Below are 20,240 nucleotides of genomic sequence, written 5' to 3' on the forward strand. Positions count from 1 at the left end.
CACAAGAAACTCTCGAATTTTATTGTTTAAATTTTTTTTTTCTTCTAACCATCTGAAAAATGTGTCCAAAGTTTTAGCCACGAGGGGTCTCACTTTCACTGGCAGTTCACTGTCTCTTTTTAGGCTCAGTCTGTCTCTAGGAGCAGAGACACCAGGACAGAATACAGGATATAGGGGCAAGATAATGTCAAGTGCAGGAGAGAGCCTAGGCTGTGCGCATGTAATCTGTGAGCCTACCTGGCGGCTCCTGAGGGTCCACACTGTGCCTGAAAGGTAAAATCAAGCTTTACCTCTTATTACTGGCAACTTATAAAGTTCTGGGCAGCTGTGTGAAGAGCTGATGTACCCCTTCCTTACTGTAATCCCCTCTCTGGCCTCTCTTTAGCCTGTCACGACCACCAGCTAAGGTTCACTACTTAGACCAGGGCTGCTTATATGATTTACCCCTTGCCTTGCTGTGGTTCTATTTCTTTCCCTTCAGCTCCCAATGCAGTGGTTTTTATTGGGGCCACATCACTTTTTATTCCTAATTTTTTTCTGGGATGCGAGGTGAACAAAAGAGGCTCAGTAACAGAGCGGGGATCAAGCAGATCGGTGTTGGCTTACAGTAAACGTCAGGCTGTCTAAAGTACCTATTACACGGGCCGATTATCGTGCAATAAATTGTTAAATCGGTCGAATTTAAGCAATAATCTTTTGGTGTGGCCATGATCGAATCTTTTTGAACTGAGATCAAAATCATTGTTACTGGTCTTTCAGTGTCGTTCACACAATTACGATCGTATTGATGTTTATAATTTCCTTAAAACGTCTATCATTTAAAAAAAAAATCATTGTCACCCGCTAAATAAGTGCTTAAAGGGGTACTCCAGCCAAAATCTTTTTTTTTCCCAAATTGGTTTGTGATTTACTTCTATTTAAACATCTCCATTCTTCCAGTACTCATCAGCTGCTGTATGTCCTAAAGGAAGTGGCGTATTCTCCCCAGTCTGACACACTGCTCTCTGCTGCCACCTCTGTCCATGTCAGGAACTGTCCAGAGCAGGAGAGGTTTTCTATGAGGATTTGCTGCTGCTCTGGACAGTTCCTGACATGGACAGAGATGGCAGCAGAGAGCACTGTGTCAGACTGGAAAGAATACACCACTTTCTGCAGGACATACAGCAGCTGATAAGTACTGGAAGACTGGAGATTTTTAAATAGAAGTAAAATACAAATCTATTTAACTTTTGGAAACCACTTGATTTGAAAGAAAAAGATTTTCGCTGGAGTACCCCTTTAAGCGATGTATCTGTACGTGTAAAAGGACCTTAATATGGCCCCCAGATTCGTCTAGACTGCTGACAGTTTCCCTTTACCAGTTAGTTTTGTAAACACTTTTACATCCTGAACATACAATGCATAGGTTGTGAAGCAGACCACATGTTATCACAAGTTTGCTAAAGGGATTATCCCAAGATCAAAAGTTATCCCTCTAACAACAGGTTAGGTGATAGGAAGCTGGTGTCCAAACTTTTAAACCCCCATGGAATCTGAGAATGTCCCATGGGGTAGGGTATCTATGTGAAACTTGGGATATTGCCTGTAGTAGATCGGATCAGTCAATTGGTAACTATGCACGGCTTCACCACTGTATGTTTTAGGTTTCATAAACATCTGCGTCAGAATCTCCTGACCAAAAAAAATTATTAAAAAAAGTACATTTTCTCTGGGTAAAATCCTGTAAAAGACAGGACACCAGCTGGAAACCAAACAGACCCCATTAAAGTCAATGGGGTCGGTTAGGATCCAATGGTGTCTGGTGCACAGAAGACCCACCTGGCTCTGTATGGAATCTACGAAGGAGCCTCTGAGGCAAATGTGAACACAGACTTATTAGTAGAACAGAAATGCATATGCAGATACAACGTGAGCGGTCATCAGACGGTGGGGAATATATCACATATACTGACATACATACTGGTGGAGATCAATTGCCCCCTGAATGAATGGAATGGCCAGAACTCCATTAGTTCGGCTTCTGATCATTGCTGAGCCCCTGGTGGCATCCAACCTCCGTTCTCAGGATCAGTGGGGGTCCTAGTGGTCAGACCTCACCATCAGCTATATATCCCCCATCTTGATCTTGGGATAACCTATTTAAAGGGGTTATCCCCCTATAATTTATTCATTGTATAATTTAATATATAACCTGTAATTTATTTATATATTTAAATAAGCACTGCGGAATCTGTTGGCGCTATACAAATAAATATTATTATTATCCAGGATTAGGCTGGATTCACACTGGGTTTTTGTAATCTGTTTAACGGAAACAAACGGATGAAAAAAACTGATGCATTTGTGTGCATCCGTCTGGATTTATTTCTCCATTGACTTCCATTGCAAAAAAAGGATCAAAACAAATGTTTTGTTTTTTTTTGTTTTTTTAGTGTAAAGGGGTTATCCAGCGCTATAAAAACATGGCCACTTTCTTCCAGAGACAGCCCCACTCTTGTCTCCAGCTTTGGCAGGGTTTTGCTGCTCAGTTTCATTGAAGTGAATGGAGCTTAAAGGGGTTATCCAGCGCTACAAAAACATGGCCACTTTTCCCCCTACTCTTGTCTCCAGTTCAGGTGCGGTTTGCAATTAAGCTCCATTTACTTCAATGGAACTGAGTTTCAAAACCCCAAAACCCCCAAACTGGAGACAACAGTAGGGGGAAAGTGGCCATGTTTTTTGTAGCGCTGGATAACCCCTTTAATTGCAAACCGCACCTAAACTGGAAGCAAGCATCATGCTGTCTCTAAAAGAAAGAGGCCATGTTTTTGTAGCACTAGATAACCCCTTTTAACTTGTGACTTTATGCACGAAAAGAAAAGGAGTGTATATCCCTTATTAAATGTATACAGCTGTAAACCCAGACCCCGCTATAGATTGTAAGCTCTTGCTCCCTCACCTGTATTACTGTAATATCTGATTTATCTATGTATGGACGCTCAGAATTGTAAAGAGCTGCGGCATATACACATTATGGCTACGCTGTGCTAAAATGTGATGTGAACAGTGCCTTACCCAGCAGTCCAGTCACGTCATGGCGTAAAACTACTCAGGACACCAGAAAAGCTGAGTGCCACCCAATGTTCCCAGAAACAGATATGACTAATATTCCACAACCATCTACCTGCCCTCATAGAGGTGGGAACCCCGCAGCTCCAGCCTCACAGTATTGGGGACTCCCCAGCCTCACAATGTTGGGGGACACCCTTCCCCAATCTCACAGTATTGAGGGCCCCCCCCCAGCTTCATAGTGTTTGGTCCCCGAGTCACGGTAATCACAGTGTTGGGTCCCCCCGTGCCGGCCTCACAGTGTTTGGGCCCCCCCAGTCCCGGCCTCACAGTGATTGGGCCCCCCCAGTCCCGGCTGCAGTGATTGGGCCCCCCCAGTCCCGGCCTCACAGTGTTTGGGCCCTCTAATCCCGGCCTCACAGTGTTGAGGTCCCCCCCAGTCCCGGCCTCACAGTGTTGAGGTCCCCCAGTTTCGGCCTCACAATGGTTGGGCCCCCAGTCCCGGCTGCACAGTGCTTGGGCCCCCCCAGTCCTGGCCTCACGGTGTTAAGGTCCCCCAGTTCCAGCCTCACAGTGATTGGGCCCCCCCAGTCCCGGCCTCACAGTGTTTGGTCCCCAGTCCCGGCCTCACAGTGTTTGGTCACCAGTCCCGGCCTCACAGTGTTTGGGCCCCCCCAGTCCCGGCCTCACAGTGTTTGGGCCCCCCCAGTCCCGGCCTCAGTGTTTGGGCCCCCCCAGTCCCGGCCTCACAGTGTTGGGGCCCCCCCAGTCCCGGCCTCACAGTGTTGGGGCCCCCCCAGTCCCGGCCTCACAGTGTTTGGGCCCCCAGTCCTAGCTGCACAGTGTTTGGGCCCCCCCAGTCCTGGCCTCACAGTGTTTGGGCCCCCCCAGTCCCGGCCTCACAGTGTTTGGGCCCCCCCAGTCCTAGCTGCACAGTGTTTGGGCCCCCCCAGTCCCGGCCTCACAGTGTTGGGGCCCCCCCAGTCCTAGCTGCACAGTGTTTGGGCCCCCAGTCCTAGCCTCACAGTGTCCCCCCCCCAGTTCCGGCTGCACAGTCTTTGGTCCTCAGTCCCGGCCTCACATTGTTCTGGCCCCCTCCAGTCCCGGCCTCACAGTCTTTGGTCCCCAGTCCCGGCCTCACAGTGTTTGGGCCCCCAATCCTAGCTGCACAGTGTTTGGGCCCCCCCAGTCCCGGCCTCACAGTGTTTGGTCCCCAGTCCCGGCCTCACAGTGTTTGGGCCCCCAGTCCCGGCCTCACAGTGTTGAGGTCCCCCAGTTTCGGCTGCACAGTCTTTGGTCCCAGTCCCGGCCTCACAGGGTTGAGGTCCCCCCCAGTCCCGGCCTCACTTCCCCTCACTATTTCCAGTCACAGATTATCTGGCGCGTCAATGAAAACTTTATTGCACAGCGCGGCGCCGGACAAAGTCTCACCCGAGACCTCTATGACGGGAAAAATCCTCAAATTCTGCGACATTTCTGCAGAAACCCGCAGCGTTAGGGTCAGTGGGTTCACCCTACTCGGGAAACCGGTGTTCGTAGGCGAATGGGAAGTGAGTGGGAGGGTATAAAAGGGCGGGCCTCCGAATGCCTCACCCTAGAACTACACGTCCCGCCATGCCCCGCGAGCGCTCCCAAGAAACCGCGCATGCGCCGTGCTTCCCCCCGATTCCAAGTTTGGAGCTTTTCAGCTGGCAGCCCTTGGCCCATCATGTAGGTGCAGAGCCCGGGATCTCGGCTGCAAGTGCTGCAAATCTATTCCACGGAGCGGAGAGGACGGCCATCCCTGCAGCCCAGCCAAAGGGGGGAGCTGTGCTGTGCAATCCAGCTGCAGCCCTGTGCAAGCACCTCCTGCAACCCCGAGCTGCCCTGCACCAGGAGCCCGAGCTGCCCTGCAGTTTGCATCTTTGTTGTAAAACTACAGAGAGAGAAAGAGAGAGAGAGGAGAGGCAAAGTCTTTGTGCACCCCTCCCCCCTCCCAGCAAAGCGAAGGGGAGAATGTCTCAGCCTGGGAAAGGAGGTAAGGGAGCGACATTGTGGAGTTTGCACGGAGCAAATGCAAAATCCCCCGTGTGCATATGAGAGTGCATGGCTGCAGGCAGCTGGGGGCAAGTGCATTAGGAAGTTTGAGCCTCCCCTGGTGCAGTTGCATTTCCTGTTTGCTGGCTGCCCTTCTGCAGAGTTCCTGCAAGGCAGGGCTTCCATGCAACATGTCTGTAGATCACCACTCCTAGTGCAATAGACATGGCTGCTGCTGCACATTACACTTCTCAAAGTCTGTGCACAAAGCTGCACCTTTCCTCCAGGCAGCAACTGGTTAAAGTGCATGCATTTAATTTGTCTCCTAATTCTAATTTTGCAGGATTTAGTCCCATTCTTATTGATCAGATTGCTGGTTACATATTTATAATTTGTTTGCATTATTGTTACCCATTTGGCCATATATTATCTTGTTACAAAGTGTCCAGCTGCTGCACAACTACAACTCCCATTGTGCAGGCATGCTGGGAGTTGTAGTTTTGCAGATGAGTTAGTAGTTTATTTTTTGCATTGCTGCAGTCTGTCCTCCAGCTTCACCCCCCTCCTCCCCCCTCCGCACATATACCTTCTCCAGGCTGGAATTACTCACTGCCCTCCTTTTTTCCCCCTCTTGCCTTTTGCACAGTCAGGCCGGGTATTGATTGGCGCGGCGCTGACGATATACACCGAGCTATTTAAAACGTTCTTTTAGGAAAGCCTTATTTTAGCAGTGCAGCCCTCCAGGCCTCGCCGGTGGCCGGAGAAGCCAATGAAATAAAACCCTGGCACTGCGGGTTAATAGGGGGGGATTATACGTGAACTGTTTGCGGATTCTTTCGCCCTCCTCGCCTGCTGCTGATGGGATCCGTCAAGTGTTTTCCTAGGTTTATTTCTGGATGAATGGTCGGGGTTGGTTACTAATAGGGGGCGTTTGCTTACAAGTGACTTGGGAAGGGAAGAAGATGAAACTTTTTTCTTTTTTTCCACAGTGCACGGCTTTAGTAGATCACTCGTCATGTCCGTCTGGTTAATAGAAGTATGGGCTTAGCGGAATAAGACTTGGTGTTGTGCTGCGCCAAATGAGATAAAAATTCAACAATGCGCTTGCTGTTTTAGTTTTCTTCAAAAAGTTGCCTCTAGGTGGCGCTATTTTATCTGCATAAACTGTGTTTTTACGGGTGATCGGCCATTATAACCGCACAGCCTATTCACACTCTCATCTCAAAGGACCAGGATTACCGGGAATGTTGGAAAGTTGTAGTAATGGACAACAACCTGGGTCTTCCATGAGAGCGTTGTTGAAAACCGAGGGGGACATATTGAACATTTGTAGCATGATTTGCATAGCTAAAGCAACTCTTTGAGTAAAAAGTTTTGGTTAAGAAATGGCAAACGTATCACGCCAAAGATCACGGTCTGATTTATTTATTTACTTTTTTGGGTCGGTGAAAGTTTAATTCAGCTAACTGGCTCTGGATTAGTTTTGTATAAGGCCGGGTTCACACAGTGGAGGTTAGTTATCAAACATGGTGTAACGTGAAACTGGCTCAGTTGCCCCTAGCAACCAATCAGATTCCGCTTTTCAATCCTCACAGACTCTTTGGAAACGGAAAAGTGGAATCTGATTGGTTGCTAGGGGCGACTGAGCCAGTTCTACTTTACACCATGTTTGATAAATCTCCCCCAATGTTTTTCGGCGCACAATTGCTTACAGCTCACGCTGTTATTTTTAATAGCAATATATTCCGGCTATCCCGTACCCTCGGGGTCCATGCATATACGTGAGAGCTGCACAGTGTCTGTGTGCTGCTGGACAGGCCCCGTGAAGTGTAGTTATCCTGGATTACACAAACATGGCTGCTTTTTTCCAGCGCTATACTTCTCCTCAGGTTTTCTGTGATATTACAACTTTGCTCCATTCACATGAGTGGAACTGAGCCGCAATACCAGATACCAGTGTGGTGCTGTTTTTGGAAGAAAGCAACCATGTTTTTCCAATCCTGGATAACCCCTTGTACTTGGAAGCTAAAGCTGGCCTAATGGTCCTTTTACACGGAGCGATAATTCACCCGATTGCACGATTAACGATTTTAAATGAACAATGGTTTTTTTTTGGTTTTTTTTAGAACGATCAGCGTTTAGACGGAACGATACATTGTACGGAAAAATCGTTATGCGATCGTTTTAGCCTCTCTCACACATAGGTGAAATTGTTGAAACTGTTCACTCGGAACGATCTGCAAATTTTTTGCGAACAACCAACGCCGATTTGAGAACATGTTAAAAGATCGAAATGAACGATTTCTCGCTCGTCGTTTGATCGTTTGGCTGTGTTTACACGTACGATTATCGCTCAAGTGCGATTGTTATCGTAAAAATTCAAACGATAATCGTTCGGTGTAAAACCACCATTAGTGATCTCACCATCTCCTTTATACCTGCTCACTGAGCTCACTAAGCAGGCGTGTTGCCAATGGCTGAAGGAGAGGGAGGCCTTTCCAGACGGATTATAGCTTAAAGGTGGTGGTAACCTTTTTTTTTTTTTTTTCCCTTTCAGATCAACTGGTACCAGAGATAGGAAATTTACTTACATTACAAAAATCTCCAGTCTTCCAGTACTTATCAGCTGCTGGATGTCCTGCAGGAAGTGGTGTATCCTCACCAGTATGACACAGTGCTCTCTGCTGCCACCTCCGTCCATGTTAGGAACTGTCCAGAGCAGCAGCAAATCCCCATAGATAACCCCTCTGGCTGGAAAGAATATACCACTTCCAGTACTTATCAGCTGCTGTATGTCCAGCAGGAAGACTGGAGATTTTTTTTTAATAGAAGTAAATTACAAATTTCTGGCACCAGTTGATTTGAAACAAAAGAAAATTGATGAACAATCCCTTGTAAGAAAACAAAAGTATCAGATTTAACAGGCCCGATCCTCCTTTTTAATTGATATTTGTTGCAAGAGTCAGGAGGACCCTATGTGCGATGCGTATGGAAGCCTTTAGGAACTCTGCCGCCATATGGTGCTCTGGTCAGGTGTTGTATAGCTTCATATTCTCCCCGAATACAGCAGGTGATAGAACATGGCACCATATTATTTTATTTTCTTATGGCGAATAGTGACTCTCTGACCTGTAGGTATGTGGCGGTATACTGTTTTTTAGGCTATCCAGATGTATTTTGCAGCCAACAAACCTTGGGGGGTGGGGAGGGTCCTTACTACCTTTGTTTGCGGTGGGTCATTGATATGTACATTACTTCGAGGGATTAAAGATCCTCTTCTTCCAGACACTATAAAAGTTAAATTGGCTCCGGGATCCTTTAGCATCTTCCCCGCCCCTGTGTATACATACAATGGCTGCCCCAGAATGTGGACAACAAATACACCCTGACTGATTGGTGTGCAAATGAAAGGTTTCCTATCCAGCCCCCCAGGCAGCGCTCCTGGGGAGGTCTACAAGGGGCTTGTGGGAAAGACAAGCAGAGGAAAACTTTGTTTTGTCTCTTTAAACTCCTTTAAGTGAAACCTTTGAAAAGGTAATAAACCAGAGGTCTTCAGCAGTGGGAGTTCAGCTCCTGAGACCCCAGCTGATTACTGGGATGATTGCATGCGCTGTACCCACTGACTGCGTATGAATCCTTAGATTAGCGTAAGGGAACCTTGGATCTCCAGCTGTTGCAAAACTACAACTCTCATCATGCCTGGACAGCCAAATCTAAAGCTTTGGCTGTCCAGGCATGATGGGAGTTGTAGTCTTGCAACAGCTGGAGAGCCAAGGTTCCCTACCCCTGCCTTAGAGAGTCTATTGGTCTATCCTCTGCTAACCCCACCACTCCAGGGGTCAGCCCAGCAGCTCCTAACAATGTGGGACTGTCACAGTGCTTCTCTTGGCACCCCGACCCCGCTGATCTGACTATTGCTATTACACAAGTTTTCTTTGTAGGTTAGTTACCCTTTAACTAATGACGGTGCAGAAAAGACAGGTGAAGCGGTAACCCAGGGCTCCTCTGCTTCCCGGGGCTTCGTTTTTTTTAGTCATGTGCAGCAGGTTTATGCAGGAATGTCTGCAGTTCCTAAAGGGGGATGTCGCATGGATTTTTGCAGGTATGCATGGACAGTGGCCGACAATCCTGCAATAAGTCAGCAGAAGGTAAATATACCCTTAAATCCACTATGAACTAAACTTTGAGGACTATATCGCCCTATTACTGTATTGGATTCACTCTCTCTCAGTAGAAGTGACTACAGACAACTTCTGCAAAGCAGATTAAAGGGGTACTACTTAAAGGGGTACTACAGTGTGTGTGTGTGTATGTATATATATTTTTTTTCTTTCAAATAAACTGATGCCAGAAAGTTTATAGATTTTTAATTAAACCTCCAGTCATGCATGCATGCATGATATATATATATATATATATCATGCATGCATGCATGACTGGAGGTTTAATTAAAAATCTATAAACTTTCTGGCATCAGTTTATTTGAAAGAAAAAAAAAATTCGCTGGAGTACCCCTTTAAGCGAAGTCAAAACAGCAATAACAGCAGCAGAGTTCCTGGGAAATGTAGAAAAGTCGGCGCTCTTCCCTGAATACTCAAGTAACCTGGTGAAACATGTCAGGAAGTCTAAGGGTGGTATTACACGGGCCGATGGGGGCCCGATAATACCTGCAAACAAGCAGCTATCTGCTAGGTCATCGCTCATTTACTGGACCTATTACATGGCCTTATAATCGTTAAACAAGGACTGCAGACATCGTTATATCGTTGCTTAACTATATACATTACCTAGCCACGTTACAGGGCTGCTGCTGCGGTCTTCTACGCGGGTCCCGCACGCTCTAGCTTCAGCTGACAGTTCAGCTGACAGGCCGCTCAGCTAATCACAGGCCGGGACCGCCATGGCCTGTGGCTCGCCGGGCGGCCTGTCAGCTGACAGGCCGCTCAGCCAATCACAGGCTGGGACCGCCGCGGCCTGTGGCTCGCCGGGCGGCCTGTCAGCTGAACTGTCAGCTGAAGCTAGAGCGTGCGGGACCCGGGGAAACTAAGACCGCAGCAGCAGCCCTGTAACGTGGATAGGTAATGTAAATCGTCAGTCGCCGGCTGCGCACCGCTATTACACGTAGCGGTGCACGGTCGGCGCCCGCCGAAAATAGGTCCAAACCTATATCACCGATCAGCCGATGATCGTTGTCATCCGTGATCATTGTATTTATTACGTGGAGCGGCCCAATTCGTCCGATTAACGCGCCGTGTAATAGTAACCTAATTTCCTTTTAATACCGGTATATATCCCTTGGTTAAATGGTGTGTTTGAGTGTAGCTATCACAGTGTCGCAGATGATGCTATATGGTCCTAACACATTGTAGCACAGAAATCAGTGCAGGGGATGATGGTTACATTGTTACAGCTTCCCTCTATACAACACTTACTGGATACATAGCAGCTGATGCTACACTGTGACTAGTGGCTGAAGGGGACGCGGCTACACTGCTTCTACAAACTGCTCAGAGCAAAATATTCTAAATGATGAATAATAATAATTAAACCGGCTACAGCTTTCTTTCAAATCAGCTGGTTTCAGGACGTTGTATATAGATTTGTAATTCTATTAAAAAAAAAAAAAAATCTCCAGTCGTCCAGTACTTATCAGCTGCTGCATGTCCTGCAGGAATTATTGGTGTATTCTTTCCAGTCTGACACAGTGCTCTCTGCTGCCACCTCTGTCCATGTCAGGAACTGTCCAGAGCAGCAGCAAATCCCCATAGAAAACCTCTCCTGCTCTGCACTGTTCCTGATATGGACAGAGGTGGCAGAAGAGAGCACTGGAGAGAATACACAACTTCCTGCAGGACATACAGCAGCTGATAAGTACAGAAAGACAAGATTTTTTTAATAGAAGTAAATTACAAATCTGTCACTTTCAGGCACCAGTTGATTTGAAAGAAAAAAAAATTGGTGAACAACCCCTTTAAGCCCAGGTTATAGCGTTCACATTTCCATTACTAGAAAGTAGTTTAGGGACTGTATTGGTCGCTGCTCATAGTGGAAGTCGCCTGGCGTGGGTTAAAAGTCTAAAAATTGAAAGTGAAAATGCCGGCACAGCGCTCAAATGGGAAGTGCAGCCTCTTTGGTGTCTCTGTAGCTGCTGCCAATGCTGGGACAGTCCTGTCACTTTCTCTCTTCTGCTTCTGGAGAAAATCAAAGGAACCCTCCACCTATCAGCTTCCCCTATAGACGTTTCTACATTATAGCAGCTATATGGAAACACCCTAAAAATCGTGACCCAGGACGTCCGGCCGGTCTGGAGCAGAATTGTACTACAGTCTGCATTGCGGTTTCTTGCAGCGGACTAGGAAAAGTGCAGCGGCGTTACCGTTCTGAGCTGTTGTGCTAAAGTTGCAGGATGGGTCCCATCTTAAAGGGTAGGTGCCATCAGAAAAGGACTTTTTTTTCTAATTTTCCCTTTTTCTATCTATATTATAAAATAATCCTGATATCCTGCAGTTCTCATTCTCCCCACTGGGGCTAAGGGGCCCATTCCACGGAGCGATTTTCAGCCGTATTGGCCCGATTCGGGCGATTATCGCTCCTTAGAATAAATACGATGACCATTGGCTGATCATTGATATAGGTGTGAACCTATAATTGTCGGGCGCTGACCGCGCATTGCTACTTGTAATAGCGATGCGTGGCCGTTGACTAACTATTTACATTGCCTATCCATGCTGCAGGGCTCCTCTTGCGGTGTGCTTCTCCCCGGGTCCTGCACGCTCCATCTTCAGAGCGCAGACAGGCCGCTCAGCCAATCACTGGCCTGGACCACCGCGGACAGGTCAGACAGGCCGCTCTGAAGCTGGAGCGCGCAGGACTCTGAGAAGCAGAGCGCGAGAGAAGCCCTGCAGCATGGATAGGTAAAGTATAAAGTTTAAGCAAGAACATCTGTATTGATGTCCATGCAGCCCTTGTTAAACGATTATCGGGCCGTGTAATAGGCCCAGTAAACAAGCCCGATCTAGCAGATCAGCGCTCATTTAAAGTTATTGGGCCCCCATTGGCCCGTGTAATAACACTCTAATAGTAAGCAGAGACGTTCTGTTGTGTCTGTGGTGATAAGAGGAGGCTGCTGTAAAGTGATATGTACAGCATTGCAGCATCATGTGACACCAGTAGATAGAGGAGACAATAGCGGCTCCCTGTGGAATAACCTCCTCACAGGTCACAGAGCGCGCTCAGTAATGTCTCCCAAGGGGACAGTCTGTCTATTGTCATCTATGTCCATGAGGCTTGCTGTAAAGCATGTCACTAAATGCTGTTAAGAGCAGATCAGGCAAGATGGCCACCCCCATAACAATGTACAAATGGTGAAAGAAAAAAAAAATCAAAATAGATTAAAATAAAACCGGTTTTAGTATCTGACTCTTATCAATAACAGAAAATGTAGGTGACCCACCCCCTTTAATGCCTCCTAGTGAGTCACACAAGCTGGACAGGTGATGTGCAATAACACAGACAAGACTTGTCTAGTCTAGGAGTATATAGGAGACGGTGTATATAGGCAGCCCCCTCTCCCCCATTACCCTCTGCAGACTCAAGTCAATGTGTGGAGGCCGATTATTAGAGAACAAAAGGCAAACCCTGTAATCCCTGGAGGAGGCTGGTCTGCGAGAGTCACTTTGTTAGTGGATCTGGCTCATAGGGTTCCATGGACAGAGATGGCAGCAGAGAGCACTGTCAGACTGGAGAGAATACACCACTTCCTGCAGGACATACAGCAGCTGATAAGTACTGGAAGATTTGAGATTCTTATACAGAAGTAAATTACAAATCTGTATAACTTTCTGAAACCAGTTGATTTGAAAGAAAAAGCTTTAGCTTTGGCTGTCCAGGCATGATGGGAGTTATAGTTTTGCAGCAGCTGAAGAGCTGATCTAGTGGTACAAATCTCCTCATCCTCCCTGCGTCCTGTGACTGATCTGCTTTACAATCTCACTCTGTAACCTTATTCTAAGTAACAAAGCCGGTCCGTCATACAATGGGGGATTCCGGTAAGGGTTTCGCCTGGATTTCCTGGTGATGCAGGTGTAGCTATGACAGGACAGGCGGGAGATCTGAGATACGTGATACAGGAGCCGACCAGGAAATCAAAACCACAAAAAACAAACCTATGTACATCGATTTCCTGTGGTGATGTGATCTGTCCTCAGGCCCGGCATTGAGTGGGTTAACAGCCGCATCTCTGCCCATTGATTTCTTTGCTGTAGGTGGATGGCGGTGTTATAGGATACCATGCTCTGCTCATGTCTTTGGTTTCTTGAGGACTTAAAGGGGTTGTCCATCCATGTTGGAAAAACATAGGGGTGGATTTATCAAACATGGTGTAAAGTGAAACTGGCTCAGTTGCCCCTAGCAACCAATCAGATTCCATCTTTCATTCCACAGACTCTTTGGAAAATGAAAGGTGGAATCTGATTGGTTGCTAGGGGCAACTGAGCCAGTTTCACTTTACACCATGTTTGATAAATCTTTTTTTTTTTTTTTTTCTCTTTCCCAGAAACAGCACACCACACGCCCTCAGGTTGTGTGTGGTATTGCAGCTCCATTTCTTTGTAGTGAAAGGAGGCGAGGTTAGAATACCACAAACAGCCTGAGGTCAGGGGTGGTGCTGTTCTTGGAAAAAAGCAACTACGTTTTTAATAACTCTGGAAAAAATCTATTTAAAGGGGCTATCCAGTGCTACAAAAACATGTCCACTTTCTTCCAGGGACAGCAACGCTTTTGTCTCCAGGTCAGTAATTGTTTATAATTAAGCTTCATTCTCTTCAATGGAACAGAGTTAAAAAACCTGCACCCAAACTGGAGACAAGAGCAGTGCTGTCTTTGGAAGAAAGTGGCCCTGTTTTTCTAATGCTGGATAATCCCTTTAACCCTTTAAGGACAGAGCAAATTTCGATTTTTGCGTTTTCGGTTTTTCCTCCTTGTGCATAAAAGGCCATAGCACTTGCATTTTTCCACCTAGGAACCCACATGAGCCCTTATTTTTTGCGTCACTAATTGTACTTTGCAATGACAGGCTGAATTTTTGCATAAAGAACACTGCAAAACCAGAAAAAAAATTCAAAGTGTGGTGAAATTGAAAAAAAAAAACCGCATTTTGTTTATTTGGGGGAAATGTGTTTTTACGTCATTGGCCCTGGGGTAAAACTGACTTGTTATATATGTTCCTCAAGTCGTTATGATTAAAACGATATATAACATGTATAACTTATATTGTATCTGATGGCCTGTAAAAAATTTAAACCATTGTCAACAAATATACGTCACTTAAAATCACTCCATTCCCAGGCTTATAGCGCTTTTATCCTTTGGTCTATGGGGCTGTGTCAGGTGTCAGTTTTTGCGCCATGATGCGTTCTTTCTATATGTACCTTGATTGCGCATATACGAGTTTTTGATCGCTTTTTATTACAATTTTTCTGGATTTGATGCGACCAAAAATGCGCAATTTTGCACTTTGGGATTTTTTTGCGCTGACGCAGTTTACCGTGCGAGATCAGGAATGTGATTAATAGTTCGGGCGATTACGCATGCGGCGATAGCAAACATGTTTGTTTATTTACTTTTATTTATAACCTGGGAAAAGGGGGGTGATTCAGACTTTTATTAGGGGAGGGGGCTTTTTACTAATAACACTTTTTTTTTTACTTTTAACACTTATACTAGAAGCCCCCCTGGGGCTAGGGTTATTCCCCCTGGGGCTAGGGTTATTCCCCCTGGGGCTAGGGTTATTCCCCCTGGGGCTAGGGTTATTCCCCCTGGGGTTAGGGTTATTCCCCCTGGGGGACTTCTAGTATAAGTGCTTTGATCTCTCATAGAGATCTCTGCAGCATATATATGCTGCAGAGATCCATGAGATAGGCACTCGTTTACTTCCGGCTGCTGCAGCCGGAAGTAAACGAGTGCCGAGCCGGGGACGGCGCCATCTTGGAGCGGTCCCCGGCCGGCTTCAGTTACGGAGATCGCTCCTCCGGGATAACATCCCGGAGGAGCGATCTCCCCACTAGACACCAGGGATGACGCTGCGTCCGGTAATCGGATGCAGCTGTCATGTTTGACAGCTGCATCTGATTACTGTATTAGCGGGCACGGCGATCGGACCGTGCCCGCTAATACCAGCGGTCCCGGGCTACACGCGGCACCCGGGACCGCCGCGGTTCAGAGCGGGGTCGCCGCGCGGCCCCGCTCTGAACTCCCTTACCGGCATCAGGGCGTAAATTTACGCCCGATTCCGTTAAGGGGTTAAAGGGGTAGTTAATAGAGATGAGCGAACCTCGATCATTCTCGAGACGATCCGAACCCGAACTTCCGGCATTTGATTAGCGGCAGCTGCTGAACTTGGATAAAGCCCTAAGGCTATGTGGAAAACATGGATATAGTCATTGGCTGTATCCATGTTTTCCAGACAACCTTAGAGCTTTATCCAAGTTCAGCAGCCCCAGCTAATCAAATGCCGAACGTTCGGGTTTGGATCGAGTCGAAGCCGAACCCGGTTCGCTCATCTCTAGTAGTTAACCAAAAGATCTGAAGTCTTCTAGTACTTATCAGCTGCTGTGTGTCCTGCAGGAAGCGGTGTGTTCTGTACAGTCTGGAGAACAGGAGAGGTTTTCTATGGGGATTTGCTGCTGCTCTGGACAGTTCCTGACATGGGCAGAAGTGGCAGCAGAGAGCGCTGTGTCATAATGGAAAGAATACACCACTTCATGCAGGACATACAGCAGCTGATACGTACTGGAATACTGGAGATTTTTAAATGGAAGTAAATTACAAATCTATATAACTTTCTGAAACCAGTTGATTTGAAAACCTTTTGCTGGAGTTCCCCTTTTAATAATATGACCCTTATATTACGTATAACAGTGTATATCTACGTTATATTTATATTTCAAAGCTGCATTCACAGTTCTCCAGAGCTCAGAGTTCAGAGCTGAAATCTTCCAGCATTCCCTACCTGTTCAGTGTTTGCACAGAGCTTGTTCTAGGTCATGTACAGTCATCTGATGCAGGAGCGCAGTATCATAGGGTGTGTCTGGTGACATGCTTACTGACTGTTTCCAGTAGCAACCAGCAGAATGGATTTATGAAATGACTCGACCATTTTGCATATATAAAAATTATTATTGTGTCTGCCAGTGTTTGACTGCTTCGAGGGCTTTACCATTGTGTGAGGCCCTTCTTACCTGTTCTGGAGCCCAGCCCTAGTAATGGTTCTCACCTGCTATGGAACCTGAGTTTTTCATGGGACGTTTGACTTATTTTTAGGAACCCTTTAAATATTATTATATTGGTCAGCACAATAGGCATCTGTTTTCTATTGATCATGCTGTCAAGGTATTGTTGAAATCATATCCAGTTTACGGTTGGGGGCGCTGTTGCATTAGTTTGTATGCAGTTTTGGCTCTGGCTGTGGTAGGAAATGGTACTGCAAGTACAAGTATGTGTTATAAGGGAGGGATGGGGACCTCCAGCTGTTCATGATGGGAATTAGTTTTCCAAAACCTGGAGGGCCACAAGTGCCCCATCTCTTCTCTGTGGGGGGCTGGGGTGTCCTGGGGTAGTTAAAACATTTTCATATGGTTCTGTGTTGCATAGACTCCCTCCCCTGGTTTGTGTACAGCGATGCTGAAATGGAGTTGAACACTTTTCATTTGTAGGTGTTCTTTAATTTGTCACACAGCTCCTGGGTACATGAAGAAGGCCCCCGCAAGCAAAGGAGTTGGTGAGTCTGTGGAGTGGTGTGTCCATGTAGTGTGCATGAGCACGCTTGTCACCTGAAAGCCGCTTTCCTCATATCCATCAGTCATCCTTATATTGTACAGTATGTCCAGTGACTTTATTATACTCCAGAGCTGCACTCACTCTTCTGCTGGTGGAGTCACTGTGTACATACATTATATTACTGATCCTGAGTTACATCCTGTATTATACTCCAGAGCTGCACTCACTATTCTGCTGGTGAAGTCACTGTGTACATACATTACTGATCCTGAGTTGCATCCTGTATTATACTCCAGAGCTGCACTCACTATTCTGCTGGTGGAATCACTGTGTACATACATCACACTACTGTTCCTATACTGATATATCTTGTATTATACTCCAGAGCTGCACTCACTATTCTGCTGGTGGAATCACTGTGTACATACATCACACTACTGTTCCTATACTGATATATCTTGTATTATACTCCAGAGCTGCACTCACTATTCTGCAGCAGAGATGTCAGGTGATCCATGATCACGGATGGACAATTTTAGGAACCATTCAAATAAATGCAGCCATTCACATAATCCGTGTCGTAACCCCCAACGTAAATAAAATAGGACAAGTCCTATTGACAGGAGTGCAGAAGACAACTAGTCTGTACCAACCCCGAGCCACCCCCTCCCCACTGTGCCGATGTTCATGGAAGCCTGCCCCGGGGTGGGGGTTAGTAGGCGAGTAGTTGTCTTCTGCGCTTGTGTCATTTCTGGTGGCGGGGGTGCTGCACTTTTATCCGTGCCGCGTTTCTCTGGTCATTGTGACACAGGTCATGTGAATAAGGTCTAACTCAGGATCAGTATAAGATCAGCTGTGCGTGTCTTTGCTCAGTTACTTATAGGTGTGTAATTATTCAATATACTGTAAAAAGTTATGAGACAGTGGAAATACCTTGTAGGCCACAGGGGCCAGAAATGCTGCGTGTCTCCTGCAGACTGACTCTATATGGACGGGATTTTTACACTTTTCCATCCACTTTGATGCTACCATTATATGTTTGTTTTATTTTTTATTTTTCTCGTGAATTTGCAGCAGATCTCTCTCATGTTAATAAATCCTAAGCGTTCCCTACAATATCTATAGTACATCAGCACCACAAAACCCAGTCACTTGCATGTGCGACAAGTGTCAGACCCCGATCTTCACTGATCACACTTTGCACTGATCATCTCAATGAGTGCAGAGAAGGGTTAGAGAGGACTGTGCTGCTGTGAGGGGTATGGCACAATAGACTGAGTTGGGTCTTGCAGCTGTGCACCTCTGCCTCAGGGCAGCATGAAGGAGATAGTGGCAGATCTGTACAGGCGAGGGGGGGAGGGGATGAGGCAATGTCTCCTACAGAGATCAGACCACCCTAGGGACAATCCACAAGCCCTGGAGTCATCTGAGAGGGAGATGCAGGAGGGGTAAAAGTATACTTACCATCTCCCGAGGGTCCTGGGTGACACGCCACCTAGGGAAAGAGAAAAAGGGCCAAAATGCAAAAGTAAAGCATTTGTTAAAATTGCTTACTTTTGCATTATTTGACAAGTAGTAATTTTTAGGTGAGAATACCCCTTTAAGGCACTTAAAGCAAATGATGATCGCTAGATCGTCCGGGAAGCCCATAGCATACAGCAGTGTCTGCTGCCGCTGCTCCTATTCCATGAAGCGACGGCAGCAGATTGTTGCTGTATGAGTAGTTTGTCTTTCAACATGTTCGCTGCCTTCTATTCCACGGGACGATAATCCGTCCGTAACGGCCGATAATCGTTCCGTGGAATAGGGCCTTCAGGCTCTGGCTTTCCGGGCATGATGGGAATTGTAGTTTTCTAACAGCTGGAGGGCCTGAGCGTGTGACACCCCTGGTCTAGACAAAAGATAATGGATTTAAATGGCTGCACGAACGATTCAGTGGCTGCAAAAGCGCCAAGAACTTCTCCTGGGGTCTGAACACACAGATCCCGACATTATTATTTATTTAAAGAAAAAAAATAAAAATTGAGGTGAAAGTTGGATGCAGCCCTGGGAAATCCTGGAGAACATGAACCTGGCCTACCGCTTTTTCCATGTTTTACTGGCAGCCGTAGGGCTGCATCCAGCTTCTTCCAAGGTTCGCTCATAGGACCAGGCGCCCTCTGTACCCAGAAACACTTCAATAAATTATTTCATAAGTTTTGATACTAAAAAACAAACCCTAAATTGAGTATTGGATCCATCAACAGCAGCTTGTTGACGGCTTTCTGCTTGGTATGTGATTTTATTCTTTTTGTATACACTGTAGAGTAAATATTTGCTGGTTATATAACTACAAAACAAAGTTAATAGAACTTCCTAAAGGCTTTGTTCACACGGTGCTGTTAGTCTTTGCTTAAAGTGATAATGTCACTCCACTTATTCCCACTGCATTTAATCACTTTAAGGGGTTGTTTACAAAAACGAAAATCAAATCAACTGGTGTCAGAGATTTGTAGTTTACTTATTTTAAAAAAATCCAGTCTTTCAGTACTTATCAGCTGCTGTATGCCCTGCAGGAAGTGGTGTATTCTCTCCAGTGTGACACAGTGCTCTCTCCTGCCACCTCTGTCCATGTCAGGAACTGTCCAGGGCAGCAGCAAATCACCATAGAAAATTTTCTCCTACTCTCCAGACTTGAGAAAGAACAACTTCCTGCAGGGCATACAGCAGCTAAGTACTGGAAGACTGGAGATTTTTTAATAGAAGTAAATAACAAATCTATATATATTTCTGGCACCAGTAGATTTGAAAGAAAACCATGTTTTTTGGTAAACTACCCCTTTAAGAGTCAGTGTCACCTAGGCGGGGCTTCACGGCAGTTAGCCTGGCAGGGATTTATTAGCTTAAAATAGTCTCGGCCTTCTGTGAGGTCGGTATATGTTAGTATACAGTTTTAAATAGCTTAGTAGACTTTGCGTATTCTAGCCCTAATGCAGGGACGGAGAACCCTCAGCCCTCCAGCTGTCGCAAAACTACAATTCCCATCATGCATGGACAGCCAAAGCTTTATCTCTGGCTGTCCATGCATGATGAGAGTTGTAGTTTTGCAACAGCTGTCAGGCAGAAGGTTCCCCATCCCTGCTCCAATGTGCAGGCTATGAGCATGGTGTGATCAGAGCCTTAGGGGATTTACAACCAATGGTGAAGCTTGATATTGACCTGTGCAGCTGAAGGATAAACATGGCTGCTCTTCTCTTCCAGAGTGAGATACTACAGCTCAGCTCCATTGACTTGTATCTGGGTTTCAGTACCACACATGCTCCGTGGACAGAGGGCAGTGCTGTCTCTGGAAGGAAGCAGCCATGTTTTCCTGATCTGTACAATCCCTTTAAGGCGAGGCTGCCTGCTCCCTGTATCCGTGC

At 46.4% G+C, this 20,240-nt stretch overlaps 1 protein-coding gene across 3 annotated transcripts in view; it reads left to right on the forward strand.

The window, feature by feature from the left end:
• Window positions 1-4,517: 4,517 nt before the first annotated feature.
• MAP2K6 (mitogen-activated protein kinase kinase 6) overlaps window positions 4,518-20,240 on the forward strand; it is a 36,186-nt gene continuing 20,463 nt past the window's right edge. Inside the window, exons 1-2 of one of the 3 annotated variants that reach the window (XM_069952650.1) lie at window positions 4,518-5,065; window positions 16,799-16,840. In XM_069952650.1, the coding sequence (XP_069808751.1) occupies window positions 4,633-5,065; window positions 16,799-16,840 (475 nt within the window). In that variant the 5' untranslated portion in view covers window positions 4,518-4,632. Of the gene's footprint in view, window positions 5,066-9,120; window positions 9,213-16,798; window positions 16,841-20,240 lie in introns of those variants that run through there. The other 2 variants (XM_069952651.1, XM_069952652.1) reach the window with 2 other exon arrangements.

This window comes from Dendropsophus ebraccatus, chromosome 14, assembly GCF_027789765.1.
Source record: "Dendropsophus ebraccatus isolate aDenEbr1 chromosome 14, aDenEbr1.pat, whole genome shotgun sequence".
In the NCBI taxonomy this organism is placed as follows: Eukaryota; Metazoa; Chordata; class Amphibia; order Anura; family Hylidae; genus Dendropsophus; species Dendropsophus ebraccatus.